Source organism: Sitophilus oryzae, unplaced genomic scaffold, assembly GCF_002938485.1.
Source record: "Sitophilus oryzae breed Bouriz unplaced genomic scaffold, Soryzae_2.0 scaffold_1840_pilon_pilon, whole genome shotgun sequence".
Taxonomy (NCBI): domain Eukaryota; kingdom Metazoa; phylum Arthropoda; class Insecta; order Coleoptera; family Curculionidae; genus Sitophilus; species Sitophilus oryzae.
This window is the reverse complement of record NW_022146547.1, coordinates 384,752-405,127: the sequence shown is the minus strand read 5'-3', so window position 1 is coordinate 405,127 and position 20,376 is coordinate 384,752. Positions and strand designations below refer to the sequence as shown.

Genomic DNA, 20,376 nt, shown 5'->3' with positions numbered 1-20,376 from the left:
TTACGGAGCTTATTTTATGTTATTTATTATTAGGGAGTTTTCGTTGCTTACAAATTGCAATTCCGGTTAACGCTAATTGACAACTTTGACATTTCAATTTCGATTATCGTATATCGTAACCGCTAGCTGCCGATATTGTACGGACGTTAGCCAAAGCCGTTAACATAGCGGTACGCATGCGCACTAGCGCAGTAGAAACACAACATTGAAAAATACAGATCTAACCTAACCTCATTCTATTTTGTTTATGTTTTGATTATTTATTTTATGGATGCATGAAATCTACCCCGACATGGGCGTTATTGGCAGAGGCAAAAGAACAATCAATGGACCATAGAAGAAAAAATCTTTCCGTAAAATTTCTCCTAAAAATCTACTCTCATAATGACCACCCATTAACAACACTCTTAAAAAACATCAGGAAATCACTTGCAAAAAATGCAAACTTCTGGAAGAACAAGGAGACGCCTTATCTAGTCACTGCTCTGAGCTACCTAGACAAATACTCTAACAAAATATACAAAAGTGACAGGGCACCATGCTACGAAATGCAACTACAACATCAGATAAAAATGATAAAGGTGATCGATCTGAATCTGGAAAAAAGCCAAGTTTCTAACAAAAACTTATTCTACGAAATCACCGAAAACATTAGATCCAACCACACGTTCATATATACAGATGCCTCCAAGGGTAAAAACAACGCGGGCTACGGAGTCTATTGCAACAATCCCCCTATCAACTATGCAGAAAGACTACCAGAGGAAGTAACAATTTGCACAGCGGAAATAGTTGCAATTAACAAGGCAATTATTATTTCTCTGTGCAAAGAGCTAAGAAATGTTGTAATCCTCTCAGACTCTAAAAGCGCCATTGACAAGATTCGATATCCCGGGGTAAACACTTCAAATGACTCGATCACACTATCAACCAAAAAACTCCTATTAGAAGCAAACAATAGCGGAACGAAAATACACCTAACGTGGATACCAAGTCACACAGATATAAGTGGAAACGAAGCTGCAGATAAACTCGCAAATATTGGAAGGTCACTCAATGTACCCAAGAACATCAAAATCGACAAGGCAGATATACTAGCAGTTATTAAACACAAACTTACAGAAGAATTTTCCCAAAAATGGAAAACAACAGCCACCAACAAGGGGGGATGGTACTCAGAAATCGTTAAAAAATTTCCCAAAACCAGATGGTTTGACAATTTAAAATACGCCAGAAGAAAGGACATAACCAACATCATACGACTTAAAACAGGACACTGTCGCACAAAGGTCCATCTGAATAGAATAGGAATAATTGACAGCCCACTTTGCGAGTGTGGAAAAATAGAAAATATAAACCATATATTCTTGGCATGCCCCCTGAGAACCTATCCTCAAACAGATCTATACACAAAACTAATAAAAGACGGCCACACTACACCATTCAGTATGCAGACAGTACTGTACAACGCCAAGCTAAAAACCATTAATCTCATCAACGCGTTTATAGACAAAAACAAACTAGAATTATAACTTCAACTAATACATCCTTTTCTGTTTATTTAGGCTTGACACCACAACACCAATCCTCATCCATCCGATCCGCACCATTTTGTGTAATGCTCCTCTGCGGGCGGGAGAGTCTAGACCTTTGTTTGTGTTGTCCAGATACTAACAGTCACGATTTAACCAATGCAAAACAAGCACACACTTCAGATATCCTTACTTAAAATGTAATTAGATTTATTTCAGGAACTAAAATCACTGATTGCAGCATGACGAAAAGTCAGACGGCCTGCAATCAAAACTAATGCGCTGGCAAATTGCACCTTCATAGGAAGCAGAGCCATAGAGCTGCCACAGTGAGGGAGGCAGCTCATCATTACCATACCATACCATATTTATTTTATCTGTGTTAAACTCGTTGGGAATTCAGTGATTCAACTAATCGAGGAATGTCTTTTTTTTCAAAGCGGAAGTTAGCTTTGCACTCTTGGTCAGATAATATTTCTAGGTTGAACTCCCCATAAAGTTCTGCTCGATATTCGATGTTGTTTTCAAACCCTTCCAACAGCATAGCATCCTCCAAATCCGATTCATCACTAGAGTCCAATAACATTAAATTGTCCATCCTATATAGCGATACCCAATAAAGTCATATAAAGCACTTTCAAATCAAATAACAATACAAAAACCAAAAATCAAAACACTACGCTACGGGCTATGCTTAGCTGTCAGTTTTCGGTTACGTATCGTATGTCGGCAGTGAAACCGATGAACCGAAAAGTCCGAAAACTGTTTTTATCTGTCAAAAATAGCGGTTATGACACGTATCCGCCTAACCGTACCGTTGAATTTTTTTAAAGCTAACGAAAACTCCCTACTTCATTCTTTACTACTGATAGATTGTATAAAGGTAGTAAACTAGATGGAAATTGTGGCAGAACTTAAATTAACAGAAGACATTCTATCGCGATTTTAATTCATTCCGTTTATCGCAAAGACTTCTTAAAATAGTTGGTTGGTTGTGTAGCGTGCGGCAGATCTCGGCAATATATATTGAGTGAAAATAATGGAACAACTTTTCTGCAGTAGTAAGTATGACTATATATATGATACATACGTGTAGTAAACCGATCATTTATGAAATTTTTTAAATGCAACTAAATTATATATTTTTCTATGCATTTTAGCTTTTATTTTTACTTGTCAAAGATTAGATGTCAAAGAATTTAGATACGTTAATTTGACTTACTTAGCTTCAGTAGCGTATCGGATGTTTGTGGTAATAAATAACTTTGTTATAACTTATCTATTTTATTAGAATAAATATCTTTTTATAACAATTTTAATTAACTACCAACATTTATTCACAACGTAAAATAAAACAACAAATTATTGAGTCTACCCCACGTCTGTTTACCCCTACATCATAGTTTTACATTTTTAATTAAAAATTAGAAAAATTGTTTTCTGTTTCTGATAAACCGGAATTTAAGTCGGCTATATTTGAGGCCCATCGCGGTGTGCAGTGCCTTCTATTAAAAGATCAGCCTGGGGGACGGACTTGTTTACTTCATCAGCTGTACATACTTAGATATTGGGTATAAGGCTTCCGTTTCATATTTTGTCGGTTGATTTCTGGTTTTTAACTCTTTGATTTTTGGTATTATTTATTGTAGTGCAAAATTAATGTATTTTGGTGTTTAAGTGACAGAAACTACTACGTTCAGATATATGGTCACCTAGTGGTATTCGCATAAAATCCTAGAAATTTTAAAATTTACACGTTGTTCAAGTGATTTAACCTAAAAGTGCCCATACATTTTTTACTTATCGTGATTTTGTGTTTTTAAGACTCTAGACAATTCATCAATAAAGCTTAAGTGGAAGTGTGTTTTTGGTGCTATGTCCTCATCTTTGTTGTGTTCCTGGTCTGGTGGAAAGGATAGTTATACTAGGCAGCGAAAGGCTTTCGGTGGCGCCTCAGCCTTCCACGATTTAACACAGAGTTGACACTTCTTTCTAGTTAATTATTTTATGGTTATCGTATCGTATGTCGGCTCAGTGCCTTCTATTAAAGACTAAAGTATCCGGAAGAGCAAGAGAAAGTGGGTACGGCTTATAACCAAGAGAATTCTATTGAAAATATCTTTAATAAATTTAAAAATAATATTCTCCCATGATGGTATTAATGAAAACTGGACAATTATGTTTATTTTATTCATATTGGTGGGAATCTCCACCCAAGTATAGTGTTAAATATGTTGGTTCAGCTATGAACAGATTCAAAACACGTAGGTAGGTATTATGATCTAGGGAAAAATAAAGAATATGTGTGCATTAAAGATTATTATTTTGAGTTCAAATTTTAAAAATTTTTTTTGTAAAGACAAGACTGATACAGTTTAAAAAGAAGAATGTGTTTCTTGTTTGATAATATATAATGTATGTCAAGCATAACATATATTGGTTCCGTAATTTTTAATGAATAGTGTTGATTATTTATAATACCAAATTAATATCAAATTATTTAAGTGATGGCTGAATACAATATGAATAAAATAACAATAAATTGGTATATTTGCATAATACAAAATTAAGTTTTAAGAATAAAGGTGTTACTAAAAATACTAAGAAATCTATATTTCTTTGTTTTAATTGAATTCTAATGTTATTTACATTTTACGTAAGAATTATACCGTATCATCGAAAAATCGGCGTCTAGTTGGCACATGGAAATGAACATCGATGACATTCCCTAAAATAACTGTACACATAAAATAATTAACTAGAATTTTACAATCTTGGAAAATTTGATATTCTTTGAACCTTGTTTCTAAATATTCTAAATTTTTTGATTTTCTTGGGATTTAGGTTCGGAAAAACGCTGATTAAGTTTTCATTTGGGTTTTTCATTATTTTTATTTGGTTTAAAAAAACGTTTCTGGTTAACATTATAGCCTTCATCAGTGTTGTGTCATATGAGAAAAATAGTGTCGAATATAATCCAAAATTACATATAAAATATAATTCACACCACGCAATGTTTACTGTTAATAAACTAATATAAGCTTATCAAAGAGATGACCACATATTTTTAAAATTATTATTCTTAACACACTAAATTGTACGCAATGCTTATTATGTGCGTGGTGTGAATATTTTATATGCAATTTTTGGATTATATTCGACACTATTTTTCATATGACACAACACTGATGGAGGCTATATTGCTTGAACCGTTTTTACAAACCAAATAAAATAATGAAAAACCAAATGAAAAATCAATCAGCGTTTTTCCCGAACCTAAATTCAAGAAAATCAAAAATTTAGAATATTTTAGAATCAAGGTTCAAGAATATCCAAATTTTCCAAGAATGTAAACTTCGTACTCCATTAGTCAATGTAGATATTTTAGTGTTAAGAATAATAATTTTAAAAAATATGTGGTCATCTTTTGATAAGTTTATATTAGTTTATTAATAACAGTAAACCAATTATGAGGTGTGAATTATATTGTATATGTAATTTTTGGATTATATTCGACACTTATTTTTCTCATATGACCAACACTGTTATTTTATTATAATTAGCCGAAACTTTATTTTAAACCAAATAAAAATAATGAAAACCCAAATGAAAACTTAAATCAGCGTTTTCCCGCACCTAAAAATCCCAAGAAAATCATAAATTTTAGAATTTTATATATAAAATGCCAGCGATCTTCATTTCATAGCCATCGCTGACGCCTTTACAGATAATATTGTATTATTTGTAAATATAATTTTTCGAACATTGATACTTGCAAAATATACATATTCTTTGTGAATGCAAATAATAATACATCACTATTATTATCATATTGAATGTTTTTGTTAAATTAGATCGATTTTCAAACCCTAAAATTTAAAATATATTTCATTTTTACCCAATATCTTATGTACCAGGATACATTATTTTTGTATATTGTAAAATATTTGCTGCATTTCCTATGGTTTATAGTTTATTTTGCCAAAGTATTTACACTATAAATAGGTATATATGTTGTAGTTATTAACTCCCACTATTATGTATATTTCATGTAAACTATATCATTTTTAAAATACATACCAAAAGTCTGAGGAATGATTATGTTTTCCATGTATTCTACAACATATTTATTAATCCGTTATATCTAACTAGCGTGACGTCATAAATCTCGCCCGCAGGCTGATCTTTTAATAGAAGGCACTGCGCGGTGTACCTAAAGCCCCGTTCTCAGAACGACGTCGTGTCGCGGACGACACGTCAAAAGGACCAATGAGATTTGTACAAAATTTAAACAGCTGTCAATTTTAAATTTAGTACAGCTCTCATTGGTTGTTTGAAATGTCAAACTGTGTAGCCAGCGACACGACGCAGTTCTGAGAACGGGGCTTAAGATTTTTGATATGCTCCTTCCTTAAGTCTTCTTATTCAAAGGTTTAAACCAAGGTTTAAACCTTTGAAATGTAGTAAAAAATGTAAAACTATGATGTAGGGTAGACGTGGGGTAGACTCAATAATTTGTTGTTTTATTTTACGTTGTGAATAAATGTTGGTAGTTATTAAAATTGTTATAAAAATATATAATTCTAATAAAAATAGATAAGTTATAATAAGTATTTATTAACACAAACATCCGATACGCTACTGATCTCAGGTAAGTCAAATTAACGTATCTAAACTTTTGACATCTAATCTTTGACAAGTATAAATAAAGCTATAAATGCAAGAAAAATCATATATAATTTCAGTTAATTTAACTGAATTTCATAAATGATCGGTTGCATTTTAGCGTATGTATATTATATAGTCACTTACTAGATGAAGAAGTTAGTTCCATTATTTCACTCACTTTTTGCAGTAGATCTACCGCATGTTTACACAACCAACTACTTGTTAGAGTCTTATTTTCGATAAATCGCGATAGTGTCACTGTTAATTTAAGTTCTGCCACAATTTCCATCTAGATTTACTACCTTTATACAACTACCAGTAGTAGAATAAATAATAAATAACATAAAATAAGCTCCGTAAAGACTGACAAATCCACAAAATTTCAAATCAAATTCAAATGTGTCAAATCAGTGCCTTCTATTAAAAGATCAGCCTACGGGCGGACTTTTGTTTACTTCATCAGCTGTACATACTTAGATATTGGGTTAGATTCCGTTTCATAGTTTGTCGGTTGATTTTTGGTTTTAGCTCTTTGATTTTTGGTATTATTTATTATTGTAGTGCAAAAAACTAATTATTTTGGTGTTGAAGTGACATAAACTACTACCAGATATATGGTCACTCTCGGTTTCGCATAAAAAAATAGAAATTTTAAAAATTACACGTTGTGTAAGTGATTTAACCTAAAAGTGCCCATACATTTTTTACTTATCGTGATTTTTGTGTGTGTTTTTTAAGACTCTAACAATTCATCAATAAAGCTTAAGTGGAGTGTGTTTTTGGTGCTATGCCTCATCTTTGTTGTGTTCCTGGTGGAAAGGATAGTTACTAAGGATAGTTATTATACTAGGCAGCCTAAAGTGTCCGGAAGAGCAAGAAAAGTGGGTACGAGTTATAAATCAAGAGAATTTTATTGAAAATATCTTTAATAAATTTAAAAATAATATTCTCCCATGATGGTATTAATGAAAACTGGACAATTATGTTATTTTATTCATATTGTGGAATCTCCACTCCAAGTGTTGTTGGTTCAGCTTCGATAGATTCAAACACGTAAGTAGGTATTATGATCTAGGGAAAAATAAAGAATATGTGTATTAAAGATCATGAAAAAGATTATTACTTTGAGTTCATTTTAAAAAAGATTTTTGTAAAGACAAGACAGATACAGTTTAAAAGAAGAATGTGTTTTTGTTTGATAATATATAATGTATGTCAAGCATAACATATATTTGTTCAGTAATTTTTAATGAAAGGTGTTGATTATTTATAATACCAAATTAATATCAAATATTTAAGTGATGGCTCAATACAATATGAATAAAATAACAATAAAATTGGTATATTTGCATAATACAAAATTAAGTTTTAAGAATAAAGGTGTTACTAAAAATACTAAGAAATTCATATTTCTTTGTTTTAATTGGTCTAATGTTATTTACATTTTACGTAAGAATTATACAGTATCATCGAAAAAAATCGGCGTCTAGTTGGCTTGGAAATAAACATCGATGACATTCCCTAAATAAATGTACACATAAAATAATTAACTAGAATTTTACAATCTTGGAAAATTTGATATTGTTGAACCTTGTTTCTAAATATTCTAAATTTTTTGATTTTCTTGGGATTTAGGTTCGGGAAAAACGCTGCTTAAGTTTTCATTTGGTTTTTCATTATTTTTATTTGGTTTAAAAAAAAACGTTTCGGCTAACATCAGTGTTGTGTCATATGAAAAAAATAGTGTCGAATATAATCCAAAAAATTACATATAAAATATTCACACCACACACATAATGTTTACTGCCTACTCCATAGTCAATGTAGATAATTTTAGTGTTAAGAATAATAATTTTAAAAAATATGTGGTCATCTTTTGATAAGTTTATATTAGTTTATTAATTGCAGTAAACATTATGAGGTGTGAATTATATTGTATATGTAATTTTTTGGATTATATTCGACACTATTTTTCTCATATGACACAACACCGATGAAGGCTATAGTTAGCCGAAACGTTTTTTTTTAACCAAATAAAAATAATGAAAACCCAAATGAAAACTTAAATCAGCGTTTTTCCCGAACCTAAAAATCCCAAGAAAATCAAAAATTTTAGAATAATTATTTTACATATAAAATGCTAGCGATCTTCATTTCATAGCCATCGCTGACGCCTTTTTTTAGATAATATTGTATTATTTGTAAATATAATTTTTCGAACATTGATACTTGCAAAATATACATATAAATTTTGTGAATGTAAATAATAATACATCACTATTAGTAGATATTGAATGTTTTTTGTTAAATTAGATCGATTTTCAAACCCCAAAATTTAAAATATATTTACATTTTACCCATTATCTTATGTACCTATACATTATTTGTACATTGTAAAACATTTGCTGCATATGTATGGTTCATAGTTTATTTGCCAAAGTATTTATTACTATAAATAGGTATATATGTTGTAGTTATTAACTGTATATTATGTATATTTCATTTAAACTATATCATTTTTAAAATACAAACCAAAAATCTGAGGAATAATTATGTTTTCCATGTATTCTACAACATATTTATTAATCCGTTATATCTAACTAGCGTGACGTATAAATCTCGCCCGCAGGCTGATCTTTTAATAGAAGGCACTGGTCAAATTGTATCGTCAAACAGAACTGTCAAGGACGTCACCCTAGAGAGCTTTTATGGTGGCTTTTCCGAAGGACCAATGAGATTTGTACAAAATTTAAACAGCTGTCATTTTAAATTTAGTACAGCTCTCGACAGTTGTTTAATGTCAAAAACTGTGTAGCCAGCGACGACGCAGTTCGACAGGGCTTAAGATTTTGTATGGAGTCTAAAAGGAGGAGGCGAATCGAACGCAAAAATTATGGGCCCAGTTTTTGAGATCTAAATGAAGTTCGAAAATCGCCGTTAGGGGCGCTTGTGATGATTGGGATACTAGAAATACACAGCTTCTTATGGCAAGAATAACTATTTTGTTATAAATTATAGAGCCAAGTTAATATTTGGGCATATTTTTACCAGAGTTAGCTTTTAGAAACGTGGTTTTTCTAATTGAGCAATGTGCGTGGCTAAAATTGTGAATACAAAACCTTAAATTTGAGTTTGAAAAGTTAGTTAGGTTATATTAGATGCCGGTTTAATATATCCTTTTCCTAAGTTGATATTATAAAAATGTTTTATTATGTGGTTCTTTTTAGTGCATACACGACCGAAGAAACATATAAGCTGCTAAAATAAATCTTCCCTAGAACTGTTGTACAAAAAAGATAGAAGTTCCAGCAACAAATTTATCACCAGTTCAACCTTTGATTTGATGTAAACAGTAATTGTTTCTTGATGAGAAATGCGAATGAAATAGTTTATGGTGTGATTGTGTTAGTGTTTTATTAATAGTTTTGTTGATGCAGTTTAAAGGTTCATAGTTTTTCATTAAAACATTTGAAATTGACATGTTTACATGCAGTTTAGTGTGATACCATTTTAATAAACATTAAAATCTTTCGAACTAGTAGTGGTTTTATGGCGATTGACAGATTGAATAACGAAAATTAAGAGTATTTTATCAGGAATAACTTAATCATAAATGGAAACTGAAGACGAACGTTACCATTGCACCCTTTGATCGGTGTTATCTATTCCATAACTTTTTATAGCTGAAACTAGAGAGTAGGTATATTGAGCTGAAACGTTTCCTGTGTTCAATAGCGTTTTTTCTAGCGTTGAATTGTAAGTTTTAATGTCATTAGCAAAGTTTTGCAAATTGTCACTGTTTCGTAGACAATTAAATTCAAGATATATTATATTCAATGTCACCTAATAATTGTAAAGGTTTTTCTATTGATATTCACTTTATTAATATAAGGTAGGTTTGTAAATAAAATATTAATGAATAAATAATGTACTCAGTTTATTTCAAAAGCACAAAAATACAGAGTTGTGAATATGTATATACGCTGACTTATTTCATCATATAAATATTTATTTAGCAATATTAATACATTACAACTTTTGTTTCTATTAACTAATTCCACTAAATTTAATAAATAAAATATACAATATATAAATTTAATATACAATTTAGCACTTAGATATTAAATATCTATATGTACTATGCCAAAAAATAAAACAGGAACATCATATTATATCAAGAACACAAAAAATTACAATTTAAAAAAAATGCATTCTAAAAAAATACCTAGCTACAATATACCTACATATTAATTTAAAGAGCTTATTCATATTCATAAAAACTATTCTAAATGGTTTATATACACAATCAAAAGTATCAACCACAATACAATAATTTTCAAATTATTTCTTATTATTCCTCAATGAAAAAGCGTCTTGCGACGGCTAGTCAAAAATCTAAATAATTTTTATAATAATTTACAATCTGACATATACAAACTATTTTCAAATTTGTGAACAGTAACTCTACTGTCTGTAACATCAACTGGCACATTAGTAATATCACGAAGAATTTCATTCTCATTCTCAAAGTTAGGTTCTGAAGTTTGATTTTCAACATGATTAATAGGCAGACCTTTTACTTTTTTTGAATTAGAAACTTTTTCAGTTGCTTCACTCCTTACACATGGTGGTTTCCTCTTTCTTTTATTACTAGAGAAATATGAAGGCAGGTTAGGAAAAATTCTTGGAATTGAACCCTCCTTTAATAATGGTCTACCCCGCTCAATTCTACTGATAGTTCCGTCAGTTAATTTGATCTCATAATGAGTCAAAATATCTTCATCTAGAAAATGTAGTTCACAAACAGCATCTTTGCTGCTAAGTGTCTTGTCTGATCTGGGTATCGCCTTTTGCCACTGCTGTAGCAAGCTAGGATCCTAATAAAAGATATATAATTGTTAAATAAAATAAAAAAAAAACATTTTTCACTATTAAAGCTGTTATTTTGAGAATACGATCTTGAAGTATAAATATTTAATATTCACTTTCAATAGCACTGTTCAAACTGTGGTTAATATAGGTACATGTCAACAGGTAATTTTAGCACCTAGTAAGTATTAAATTATTTTAATTTTATAACAAGGCCTCCTAGGTTATGTTATACACATGTTGATTTTAGGCTATATTTCCTATTAATTTGGTTTATAATTTAATCTGTACACTGACAGTATATAATTTTAATGTTTTTCTTAACATCTATCCATAATTTTTATAAATAAATAGTCATACTACTTACATTAGGAGCTTTGAAAAGGCTTGGGTTTCTTTCACCCCGTTCTTTATTTGCCTTGTTTTTATTGGGATTCCCACTTGTACAGCCAGGTACAAAGCAATTTCTACCACGACTCATTGTTGTACTGCTAAAAATTCAGTAAATTAACTATAAATTTTATTAAAAACACAATTAAATCGTATACTAACAATGAAAATGTAGTATCCCAGTCGATCGCAGTGCCTCTGCTGTCAAACCGAGGAAGCTGCTTAAAATGGGGACAGAAATTTCAAATTGCCCATTGCCGATAAATCTCACCCAAGCCCTCCATAGATTTTGATATGCTCCTTCCTTAAGTCTTCTTATTCAAAGGTTTAAACCTTTGAAATGGCAATAAAAAATGTAAAACTATGATGTAGGGTAGACGTGGGGTAGACTCAATATTTGTTGTTTTATTTTACGTTGTGAATAAATGTTGGTATTAAAATTGTTAAAAATATATAATTCTAATAAAAATAGATAAAGTTATAATAAGTATTTATTAACACAAACATCCGATACGCTACTGAAGCTTAAGTGAAGTCAAATTAACGTATCTAAATTCTTTGACATCTAATCTTTGACAAGTAATAAATAAAAGCTAAAATGCAAGAAAAATATATAATTTAGTTAATTTAAGTGAATTTCATAAATGATCGGTTTACTACACATATATTATATAGTCACTTACTAGCGAAAAGTTGTTCCATTATTTCACTCAATTTTGCCGAGATCTACTACACGCTACACAACCAACTATTTTAGAGTCTTTTTCGATAAATCGCGATAGTGTCACTGTTAATTTAAGTTCTGCCACAATTTCCATCTAAGATTTACTACCTTTATACAACTTCTGATAGTAGAGATAATAAATAACATAAAATAAGCTCCGTAAAGACTGACAAATCACAAAATTTCAAATCAATTCAAATGTGTCAAATCAGTGCCTTCTATTAAAGGAATCAGCCTACGGGCGGACTTTTTTATTTACTTCATCAACTGTACATACTTAGATATTGGGTTAGATTCCGTTTCATAGTTTGTCGGTTGATTTTTTTGGTTTTAACTCTTTTGATTTTGGTATTATTTATTATTGTAGTGCAAAAAACTAATTATTTGGTGTTGAAGTGACATAAACTACTACCAGATATATGGTCACTCTCGGTTTCGCATAAAAAAATAGAAATTTTAAAAATTACACGTTGTGTAAGTGATTTAACCTAAAAGTGCCCTTACATTTTTTACTTATCGTGATTTTTGTGTGTACTGAGACTCTAGCCAATTCATCAATAAAGCTTAAGTGGAGTGTGTTTTTGGTGCTATGCCTCATCTTTGTTGTGTTCCTGGTGGAAAGGATAGTTACAAGGATAGTTATTATACTAGGCAACCTAAAGTGTCCGGAAAGAGCAAGAAAAGGTAGATTTTTGGAAATTCTATTGAAAATATCTTTAATAAATTTAAAAAATAATATTCTCTCCCATGATGGTATTAATGAAAACTGGACAATTATGTTTATTTTATTCATATTGTGGAATCTCCACTCAAGTGTTGCTGGTTCAGCTTCGATATATTATTCAAACACGTAAGTAGGTATTATGATCTAGGGAAAAATAAAGAATATGTGTATTAGAGATCATGAAAAAGATTATTTTGAGTTCAAATTTTTAAAAGATTTTGTAAAGACAAGACTGATACTGTTTAAAAAAGAAGAATGTGTTTTTTGTTTGATAATATAATGTATGTTAAGCATAACATATATTTGTTCGACAATTTTAATGAATAGTATTGATTATTTATAATACCAAATTAATATCAAATATTTAAGTGATGGCTGAATACAATATGAATAAAATAACAATAAAATTGGTATATTTGCATAATACAAAATTAAGTTTTAAGAATAAAGGTGTTACTAAAATACTAAGAAATTCATATTTCTTTGTTTTAATTGGTCTAATGTTATTTACATTTTACGTAAGAATATACCGTATCATCAGAAAAAAATCGGCGTCTAGTTGGCAAAATGAACATCGATGACATTCCTAAATAACTGTACACATAAAATAATTAACTAGAATTTACAATCTTGGAAAATTTGATATTCTTGAACAACTTGATTCTAAATATTCTAAATTTTTGATTTTCTTGCGGAATTTAGGTTCGGGAAAAAGCAACTGATTGATTTTTCATTATTTTTATTTGGTTTAAAAAAAAACGGTTCGGCTTCTTATTATAGCCTCCATCAGTGTTGTGTCATATGAAAAAATAGTGTCGAATATAATCCAAAAATTGCATATAAAATATTCACACCACGCACATAATGTTTTTGCGTACTCCATAGTCAATGTAGATAATTTTTAGTGTTAAGAATAATATAATTTAAAAAAATATGTGGTCATCTTTTGATAAGTTTATATTAGTTTATTAATTGCAGTAAACATTATGAGGTGTGAATTATATTGTATATGTAATTTTTGGATTATATTCGACACTATTTTTCTCATATGTACAACACTGTGAAGGCTATAGTTAGCGAAACGTTTTTTAAACCAAATAAAAATAATGAAAACCCAAATGAAAACTTAATCAGCGTTTTTGAACCTAAAAATCTGAGAAAATCAAAAATTTTAGAATAATTTAACATATAAAATGCCAGCGTCTTCATTTCATAGCCATCGCTGACGCCTTTTTAGATAATATTATTATTATTTCTAAATATAATTTTTCGAACATTGATACTTACAAAATATACATATAAATTTTGTGGTCACAAATAATAATACATCACTATTAGTAGATATTAATGTTTTTGTTAGAATTAGATCATTTTCAAACCCAAAATTTAAAATATATTTACATTTATCCATTATCTTATGTACCTATACATTATTTGTACATTGTAAAACATTTGCTGCATTTGTGGTTCATAGTTTATTTACCAAAGTATTTATTACTATAAATAGGTATATATATATTTGTAGTTATTAACTGTATATTATGTATATTTCATTTAAACTATATCATTTTTAAAATACAAACCAAAAATCTGAGGAATAATTATGTTTTCCATGTATTCTACAACATATTTATTAATCCGTTATATCTAACTAGCGTGACGTCATAAATCTCGCCCGCAGGCTGATCTTTTAATAGAAGGCACTGGTCAAATGAATCGTCAAACAGAACTGTCAAGGATCCCCACCCTAGAGAGCTTTTATGGTGGCTTTTCCGCCCACCATGCATGAATACATGGATAGCATTATGCTCCTTCCTTAGTCTTCTTATTCAAAGGTTTAAACGCATTTTAAACGTATTTGAGCGTGATTTGAGCTTAGACAAGGAAAGAGAGGGGACAGCTAACACGCATATTCTTCAGTGAAAAATTTTTGAGGCCAAAATTTGATCGGCGGCCATACTTTGGTGACAAGATTTCGAGGTGACACCAAGCGAATTTTTATGCTTTTTGTGAATACTGTTTTGTTTTAAATTTTATAAACTGTGTTGATTAGTATGGTGAAATGTTCTGCGTATGGCTGCAAAGGCCGAAGCGAGAAAAAAGTGGCTGGAATTACATTTCACAGGTAAAAATCGACACACAACTTTTGTTATATGGTCATAAAATGTACATTTCTTTCATTATAGCAGTAAAAATATGTAAAATGCTTTTAATATGTCTTGTGCCGTATGATCGAAAAAAAACGGCGTCCTGTTGGCTTGGAAATGAACATCGTTGACATTCCCCATATAATTTTACTTATTATGGTTTTTATTCGATCATACGGTACCACATCCTAACAAAACTATTTTTAATAATTCCAAGCATTATTTTCAATATACTATATTATAATTAATGATTGAAACTATAAATAATGCTACTCAGTATGAATTTCTCCAGTGGCGTAGGGAATTATAATTAGAGAAATACAATTTCTGCAATAAACATTTTTTTACTTATTTTACATGTAAAAAAATGTATAAAGTATTGTTATCAAATAGTAAAATAATTGTAAACTATAAAAAAAATTAAAAATTCTAGTGATAAAAAATCTGTATGTATAGTTGTTATATAAAACTTACCTGCGAAGATTTAGTGGGGGTGGATAAACTTGTGGTGGGCTACTTGTTACTATATTTTTTTTTATATATTCTTTCAAAAAATTTGCTAATTTAGGTGTATATATAATAACATAATAACAGTTTCAGTAAGTAATTAATAAAAATTTAAAAATAAATAAAATAACACAAAGCTTCTAGAATTGTTTATTTTTTTTGTGGGAAATTAGAATATTTTTATGATTGAAGGTAACAAATATTAAAAATTACATTATTCATCGACTCCGTACGCAAGTGTGAAGGGGATTGGCTAGATTCATTATTATATCGTATGATCGAAAAAAAAACGACGTCCAGTTGACTTGTAAATGACATTCCCCATATAATTTTACATATAAAATAACAGCAATCTTCATTTCATACCCATCGCTGACGCCGTCTTTTTTCGATGTCGTTTTGTATAGTTTTTATGTCATTTTATATGGGGAATGTCATCGATCGTAATTTACAAGCCAACTGGACATCGTTTTTTTCGATTATACGGTATAATAATGAATCTAGCCAATTCCCTTCACACTTGCTTACGGATTCAATGAATAATGTAATTTTTAATATTTATTTGTGAAATTGTCATTTCCATACAAACAAGACGCCGTGTTTTTCGATCATACAGTATATATGTATATACACGTTTAAAACATATGTTATTACATTATTTTTTATTTAATTATACATTATACACACGTTAATAAATAAATGTCTTGATATAATCAGTTTACTGTGACTGTTAAATAAATTTTGCATTATCGACTTAGATATTCTAATATTATAAAGGTGAGACTATAAAATACAAAATTGTATATGCATTACTCAAAAATGAACGATATATTAGTTTACGTTTTAATATATAATAATATTTTGTACCGTCTAGGTACAAGCTAATTTCTGATGTTACGCAATTGGAGAATTTCGTGTGGTGACAACTTGCCTCACTTTCAGCTGCCGTGTTACCTGTCCCCTCTCTTTCCTTGTCAAAAGTATTTGAGTTTATCACAGACAGAGGTTATTTTAGATTTTAGATGGTTTAGTTCTGTGGTTTAGTTGTCAAAGAGAGTTTGTTATGTTTTGGTTTTATTAATTATCAAAATGAACCGATTTAAATATGCTAGTCCCCTTTTAATAGACAACGAAAATACTCTTTTATGTGAAAATAATGTAAGGTTGTACGACGGTGAAGTAAAAACAAATTTTGAAGGTGGCGAACTAATTATCACAACGCATAGAATATTGTGGGGACGTCCAGGTGCTATCGCCAGAGGTGAAACATGCTTAGCGCTTATGCACGAACTAATTGTATATATAGAAGAAGAAACACCTAGCGCATTCAGTTTTAAGCGGTCTAGAAAGATTCTGATTCATTTATCAGAACATAATGACAACGATGCAAGCAAACCTATCTCTTATAGTATGTACAATTTTGTTAAATTGTCATTTAGAGATGGTTATAGTAACAACGTTTTGGGAACATTAAGTCAGTGTCTTCAAGTTAGATATTGGGAAGCTAAACTGCTACCACAAATTCAAGATAATGCACCTCAAATTAAACTAAGAACTGGAATAATAGGCATTGAGAGGAGTTTACAAGAGAAACAGAAGGCTGCTGATGAAAATCTTAATACTGCATTCCAAGATTTAAGTAAGCTTATGAGCATGGCAAAAGATATGGTCAAATTGGCAAATGCTATTTCAACTAAAATAAAGGTTTTTTTATTTTAATGTGTTTATGGAAGATTAACAATTTAAATGTAATAGGTATATATTTAGGATAAGCAAGGTGATATTACAGAAGATGAAACAATTAGGTTTAAATCATACCTCATGAGTTTGGGTATTGACGACCCTGTAACTAGAGATGGCTACAAGTCAAGCAATCAGTATTATAAAGGTGTTGCGAAAGAACTATCAGATTTTTTATATAAGTATATCGAGGATATGGGTGGTATGATGACTCTGACAGATGTTTATTGTAGGATAAACAGAGCACGAGGTAAATTATTTTTTTAATATTTTATTGTTAAACTTGTAGTTTAATCAATTTTAGGCTTAGAGTTATTATCCCCTGAAGATATATTAAGTGCATGTAAATTGATGGAGTCTTTACAATTACCATTGAAGTTATTTGAATTTAGTTCAGGTGTTAAAGTCTTACAACTGAGTTCATTAGACAGTGAAAGCATTGCCAATGCTACCAGTTTATTGGTGGGTTATATTACATCTTTTTAGAATATTTCTTTCAATAATAAATAAAAACCTTTTAGATTGAAGACGATGGATCAATTTCGGCTGAGGAACTTGGCAAAAAATTAGGAATTTCTATAACATTAGCTAAAGAGAGGCTCCTAACGGCTGAAAAATATGGCAAATGTTGTAGGGATGACTCGATAGAAGGTTTAAGGTTTTATTCAAATTTATTTCTAACCAAAGAAGAGTAAAAATTAAGCAAGAATAATTTTGTTTTAAATTAATATATTTATTTACATAAAGTTTTTGTAACAAAGCCAATTACTTTTGTTGTATATATTTATAAGTATTATTATTAACATAGTTTAATAAAATATCTATTTAATGGACCAGTATAAAAACGTATTTTTTAAGCTCACAAATTTTAAGAAATAGACTATTGGCTTTCATCACAACTTTAATAATATTACTATATCTAGGTATAAAAAACAGTCTTAGTTATAATCAGGAACATAAAATACAGGCATCAGGTATCTATCGTTAAGGGAGATGTTATGATCACATGATGTTTCATTTCTTTCTTCATTAAATGAATATATAAAATGAAAATTATGATATATAAACTAAACAATGCAATAAATAAGCCTTTCATAAATGCTGCTCACTTAGCAAAACTGCTGTCATCATCTTAAAGGTGGATAATCTCAATGTTCAGATAGTTATTTAACAATTTCGTAGATTCTTTGTCTAGAAATTTTCTTAACTTCGGCCATAGCAACTTCAATTTCCTTTTCCTTGTTATTTTTCATCCTCAGTTCTATTTCGATGCAAATTTTTTCAATATCCTCTTCTTTTGAACAGAATATAAATGGAAATTCATTCTTTTCTTTATAACGCCTGCACAGTTGCTTCAAACGTTTCTTCTCTTCAAATCTCAGACTGGACAGCGTGTTGTTTACGATTTTTTGATGGGTATTGAACTCTAGCATTGAATTACTGAAGCTGGCCAATTTACTGACACTGTCTGGGTATAGTTGAAGGACTTTCTCCTTATCTATAAAACAATACCAGCTATAAATATCGTAAGACAGAAAAAAAATGACGTCAAGTTGTTTTAGAAATGGCGGTCGATGACATTTACCACTTAAATTTACTTATAGAACAGCGATTTTCATTTGCAAGCCGTCCCTGACACCATTATCTTTCTCTTGTATAGAAATTTTTCTATCGAAAAAAAAAACGGCTTCAAAGACGGTTGGGGAATGACAATCGATGGTAATTTCGAAAAAATTGGAAATAGATTTGTGTGCCTGGAAACTTTCTATCCTATATTAATTTTTCTATAATTGGCGTTAATTTTGACAAGTTTTATGACAATTTTTAGTAAACGACGTCTGGCTTGATCTGGCCAAAATTATCATCGATTGTCATTTCTTAGCCGTTTTTGACGCCGTTTTTTTTCGATAACGTTCTTAATTTTTCAATTTAAAAGATTGGACAAGCATTGCTTTAGAGAAATAATTGTTTATATTACCATCAAATTTACTAATAAATAATGTTTATGTAAAAATAAAGAACAAACAAGATGTTTCATTTAAAAAAAATGTAAAATCACCATTTGAAAGGTATCGGGCAGAGTTACAAAGATTAGGCCAGTTAGGGGTAGAACTTTAATTGGAAATAAGTCCTAATTATTTGGAAATCCGAAATAAATAACGTTTTGTTTTAAAATAAAAAAAATCTGATTAAATAAAAAATTTTGATTAAAATTAAAAAAAATCTGATTTAAATAAAAAAATCTGATTTAAATTAAAAAAATCTGATTTATTTTTTTAAAACCTGATTTAAATAAAAAATAAATCTGATTTAAATAAAAAAATCTGATTTAAATAAAAAAATTGATTTAAATAAAAAAAATCTGATTTAATTTAAAAAAAACCTGATTTAAAAAAAAATTATGATTTTTGCAACCCTGCCATTTACAATAGTACTTTTTTATTTACCTTGTAATTTGAGTCCACTCAGATATTCTTCTACAGCTTTGACGATATCTTCCACAGAAGCGAAGGGCCGGTGTTTTAGAATACCGATTCCGGTTGCCAAACAATGTTCCACAACATTTCCGAATATTTTTATAAAGTGATCACTTTCTAAACTGTTTACTTCCTGAATAGTAAGAAAAGAAGCCCACATTTCTAAAACCACGTCGAAAAATTACTATCGAGAATAAGTTACAGCGTTGTATTCGCTAGGACAGATTCAAACTGAATTATATGTGAAGACGGCGTAAACTTTTATATCAACCGCTCTTACACGAGCGGGTGTCTCTGGTTTGTTTACAACAGTATCGTCATAACATGTTTATCACATAGATGTTTCATTGGCGCCAGTATTTTTTTAATAACACATTGTTTTCGAGATGTTCTTGAAATCAAGCCGTTTTTAGATTATAGAATTCCCCACATTTATTTGTACGATGGTTAGATCCGGTATTTTGGAGTCCTATACCATTCGGACCTATACCATTCATCTTTAATTTTAATTTAAGTAAATTTTGTTTCGCATGAAGCAATCCGCGTTCAAGTTTTGTAGTCCGTATAGTCCTCTAAGATCCCAGAGCGATCAGATATA

The 20,376-nt window shown here is 29.9% G+C and overlaps 4 protein-coding genes and 1 long non-coding RNA gene across 5 annotated transcripts; 3 read left to right on the top strand and 2 right to left on the bottom strand.

Annotated features, from left to right (window-relative positions):
• The first annotated feature begins 572 nt into the window (after positions 1-572).
• LOC115883247 lies at positions 573-1,532 on the top strand. The gene has a single exon (XM_030901582.1). The coding sequence runs from the start codon at positions 573-575 to the stop codon at positions 1,530-1,532; it is 960 nt and encodes a 319-aa protein (XP_030757442.1).
• A 7,525-nt stretch (positions 1,533-9,057) lies between these two features.
• Positions 9,058-10,562, top strand: LOC115883242. The gene is made up of 2 exons (XR_004050356.1): positions 9,058-9,339; positions 9,428-10,562. It is a non-coding gene; the product is annotated as an uncharacterized LOC115883242 (long non-coding RNA).
• Positions 10,563-10,606: 44 nt separating this feature from the next.
• LOC115883246 lies at positions 10,607-11,682 on the bottom strand. The gene is made up of 3 exons (XM_030901581.1): positions 11,622-11,682; positions 11,437-11,560; positions 10,607-11,077 (listed from the first exon to the last, which is right to left on the bottom strand). Exons 2-3 carry the CDS (start codon positions 11,548-11,550, stop codon positions 10,607-10,609), a joined length of 585 nt encoding a protein of 194 aa, XP_030757441.1. The 5' UTR covers positions 11,551-11,560; positions 11,622-11,682.
• Positions 11,683-16,576: 4,894 nt separating this feature from the next.
• LOC115883237 (vacuolar protein-sorting-associated protein 36) lies at positions 16,577-18,109 on the top strand. The gene is made up of 4 exons (XM_030901573.1): positions 16,577-17,265; positions 17,329-17,551; positions 17,606-17,763; positions 17,823-18,109. The coding sequence occupies exons 1-4, from the start codon at positions 16,651-16,653 to the stop codon at positions 17,994-17,996; spliced, it is 1,170 nt and encodes a 389-aa protein (XP_030757433.1). The 5' UTR covers positions 16,577-16,650; the 3' UTR covers positions 17,997-18,109.
• A 78-nt stretch (positions 18,110-18,187) lies between these two features.
• Positions 18,188-20,021, bottom strand: LOC115883238 (2-oxo-4-hydroxy-4-carboxy-5-ureidoimidazoline decarboxylase-like). Its single transcript, XM_030901574.1, has 2 exons — positions 19,749-20,021; positions 18,188-18,799 (listed from the first exon to the last, which is right to left on the bottom strand). The coding sequence occupies exons 1-2, from the start codon at positions 19,936-19,938 to the stop codon at positions 18,465-18,467; spliced, it is 525 nt and encodes a 174-aa protein (XP_030757434.1). The 5' UTR covers positions 19,939-20,021; the 3' UTR covers positions 18,188-18,464.
• Positions 20,022-20,376: the final 355 nt, after the last annotated feature.

What these genes read in the sequence shown, in the direction of transcription:
- LOC115883246 (XM_030901581.1), bottom strand. Translation starts at nt 11,550, where the DNA reads ATGAGTCGTGGTAGAAATTGCTTTGTACCTGGCTGTACAAGTGGGAAT. An exon ending in GCCTTTTCAAAGCTCCTAAT is followed by an intron (nt 11,078 to 11,436) that starts GTAAGTAGTATG and finishes ATCTTTTATTAG; the next exon opens with GATCCTAGCTTGCTACAGCA.
- LOC115883237 (XM_030901573.1), top strand. Translation starts at nt 16,651, where the DNA reads ATGAACCGATTTAAATATGCTAGTCCCCTTTTAATAGACAACGAAAAT. An exon ending in CTATTTCAACTAAAATAAAG is followed by an intron (nt 17,266 to 17,328) that starts GTTTTTTTATTT and finishes GTATATATTTAG; the next exon opens with GATAAGCAAGGTGATATTAC. An exon ending in CCAATGCTACCAGTTTATTG is followed by an intron (nt 17,764 to 17,822) that starts GTGGGTTATATT and finishes AAAACCTTTTAG; the next exon opens with ATTGAAGACGATGGATCAAT.
- LOC115883247 (XM_030901582.1), top strand. Translation starts at nt 573, where the DNA reads ATGATAAAGGTGATCGATCTGAATCTGGAAAAAAGCCAAGTTTCTAAC.
- LOC115883238 (XM_030901574.1), bottom strand. Translation starts at nt 19,938, where the DNA reads ATGTGGGCTTCTTTTCTTACTATTCAGGAAGTAAACAGTTTAGAAAGT. An exon ending in GAGTGGACTCAAATTACAAG is followed by an intron (nt 18,800 to 19,748) that starts GTAAATAAAAAA and finishes ATTGTTTTATAG; the next exon opens with ATAAGGAGAAAGTCCTTCAA.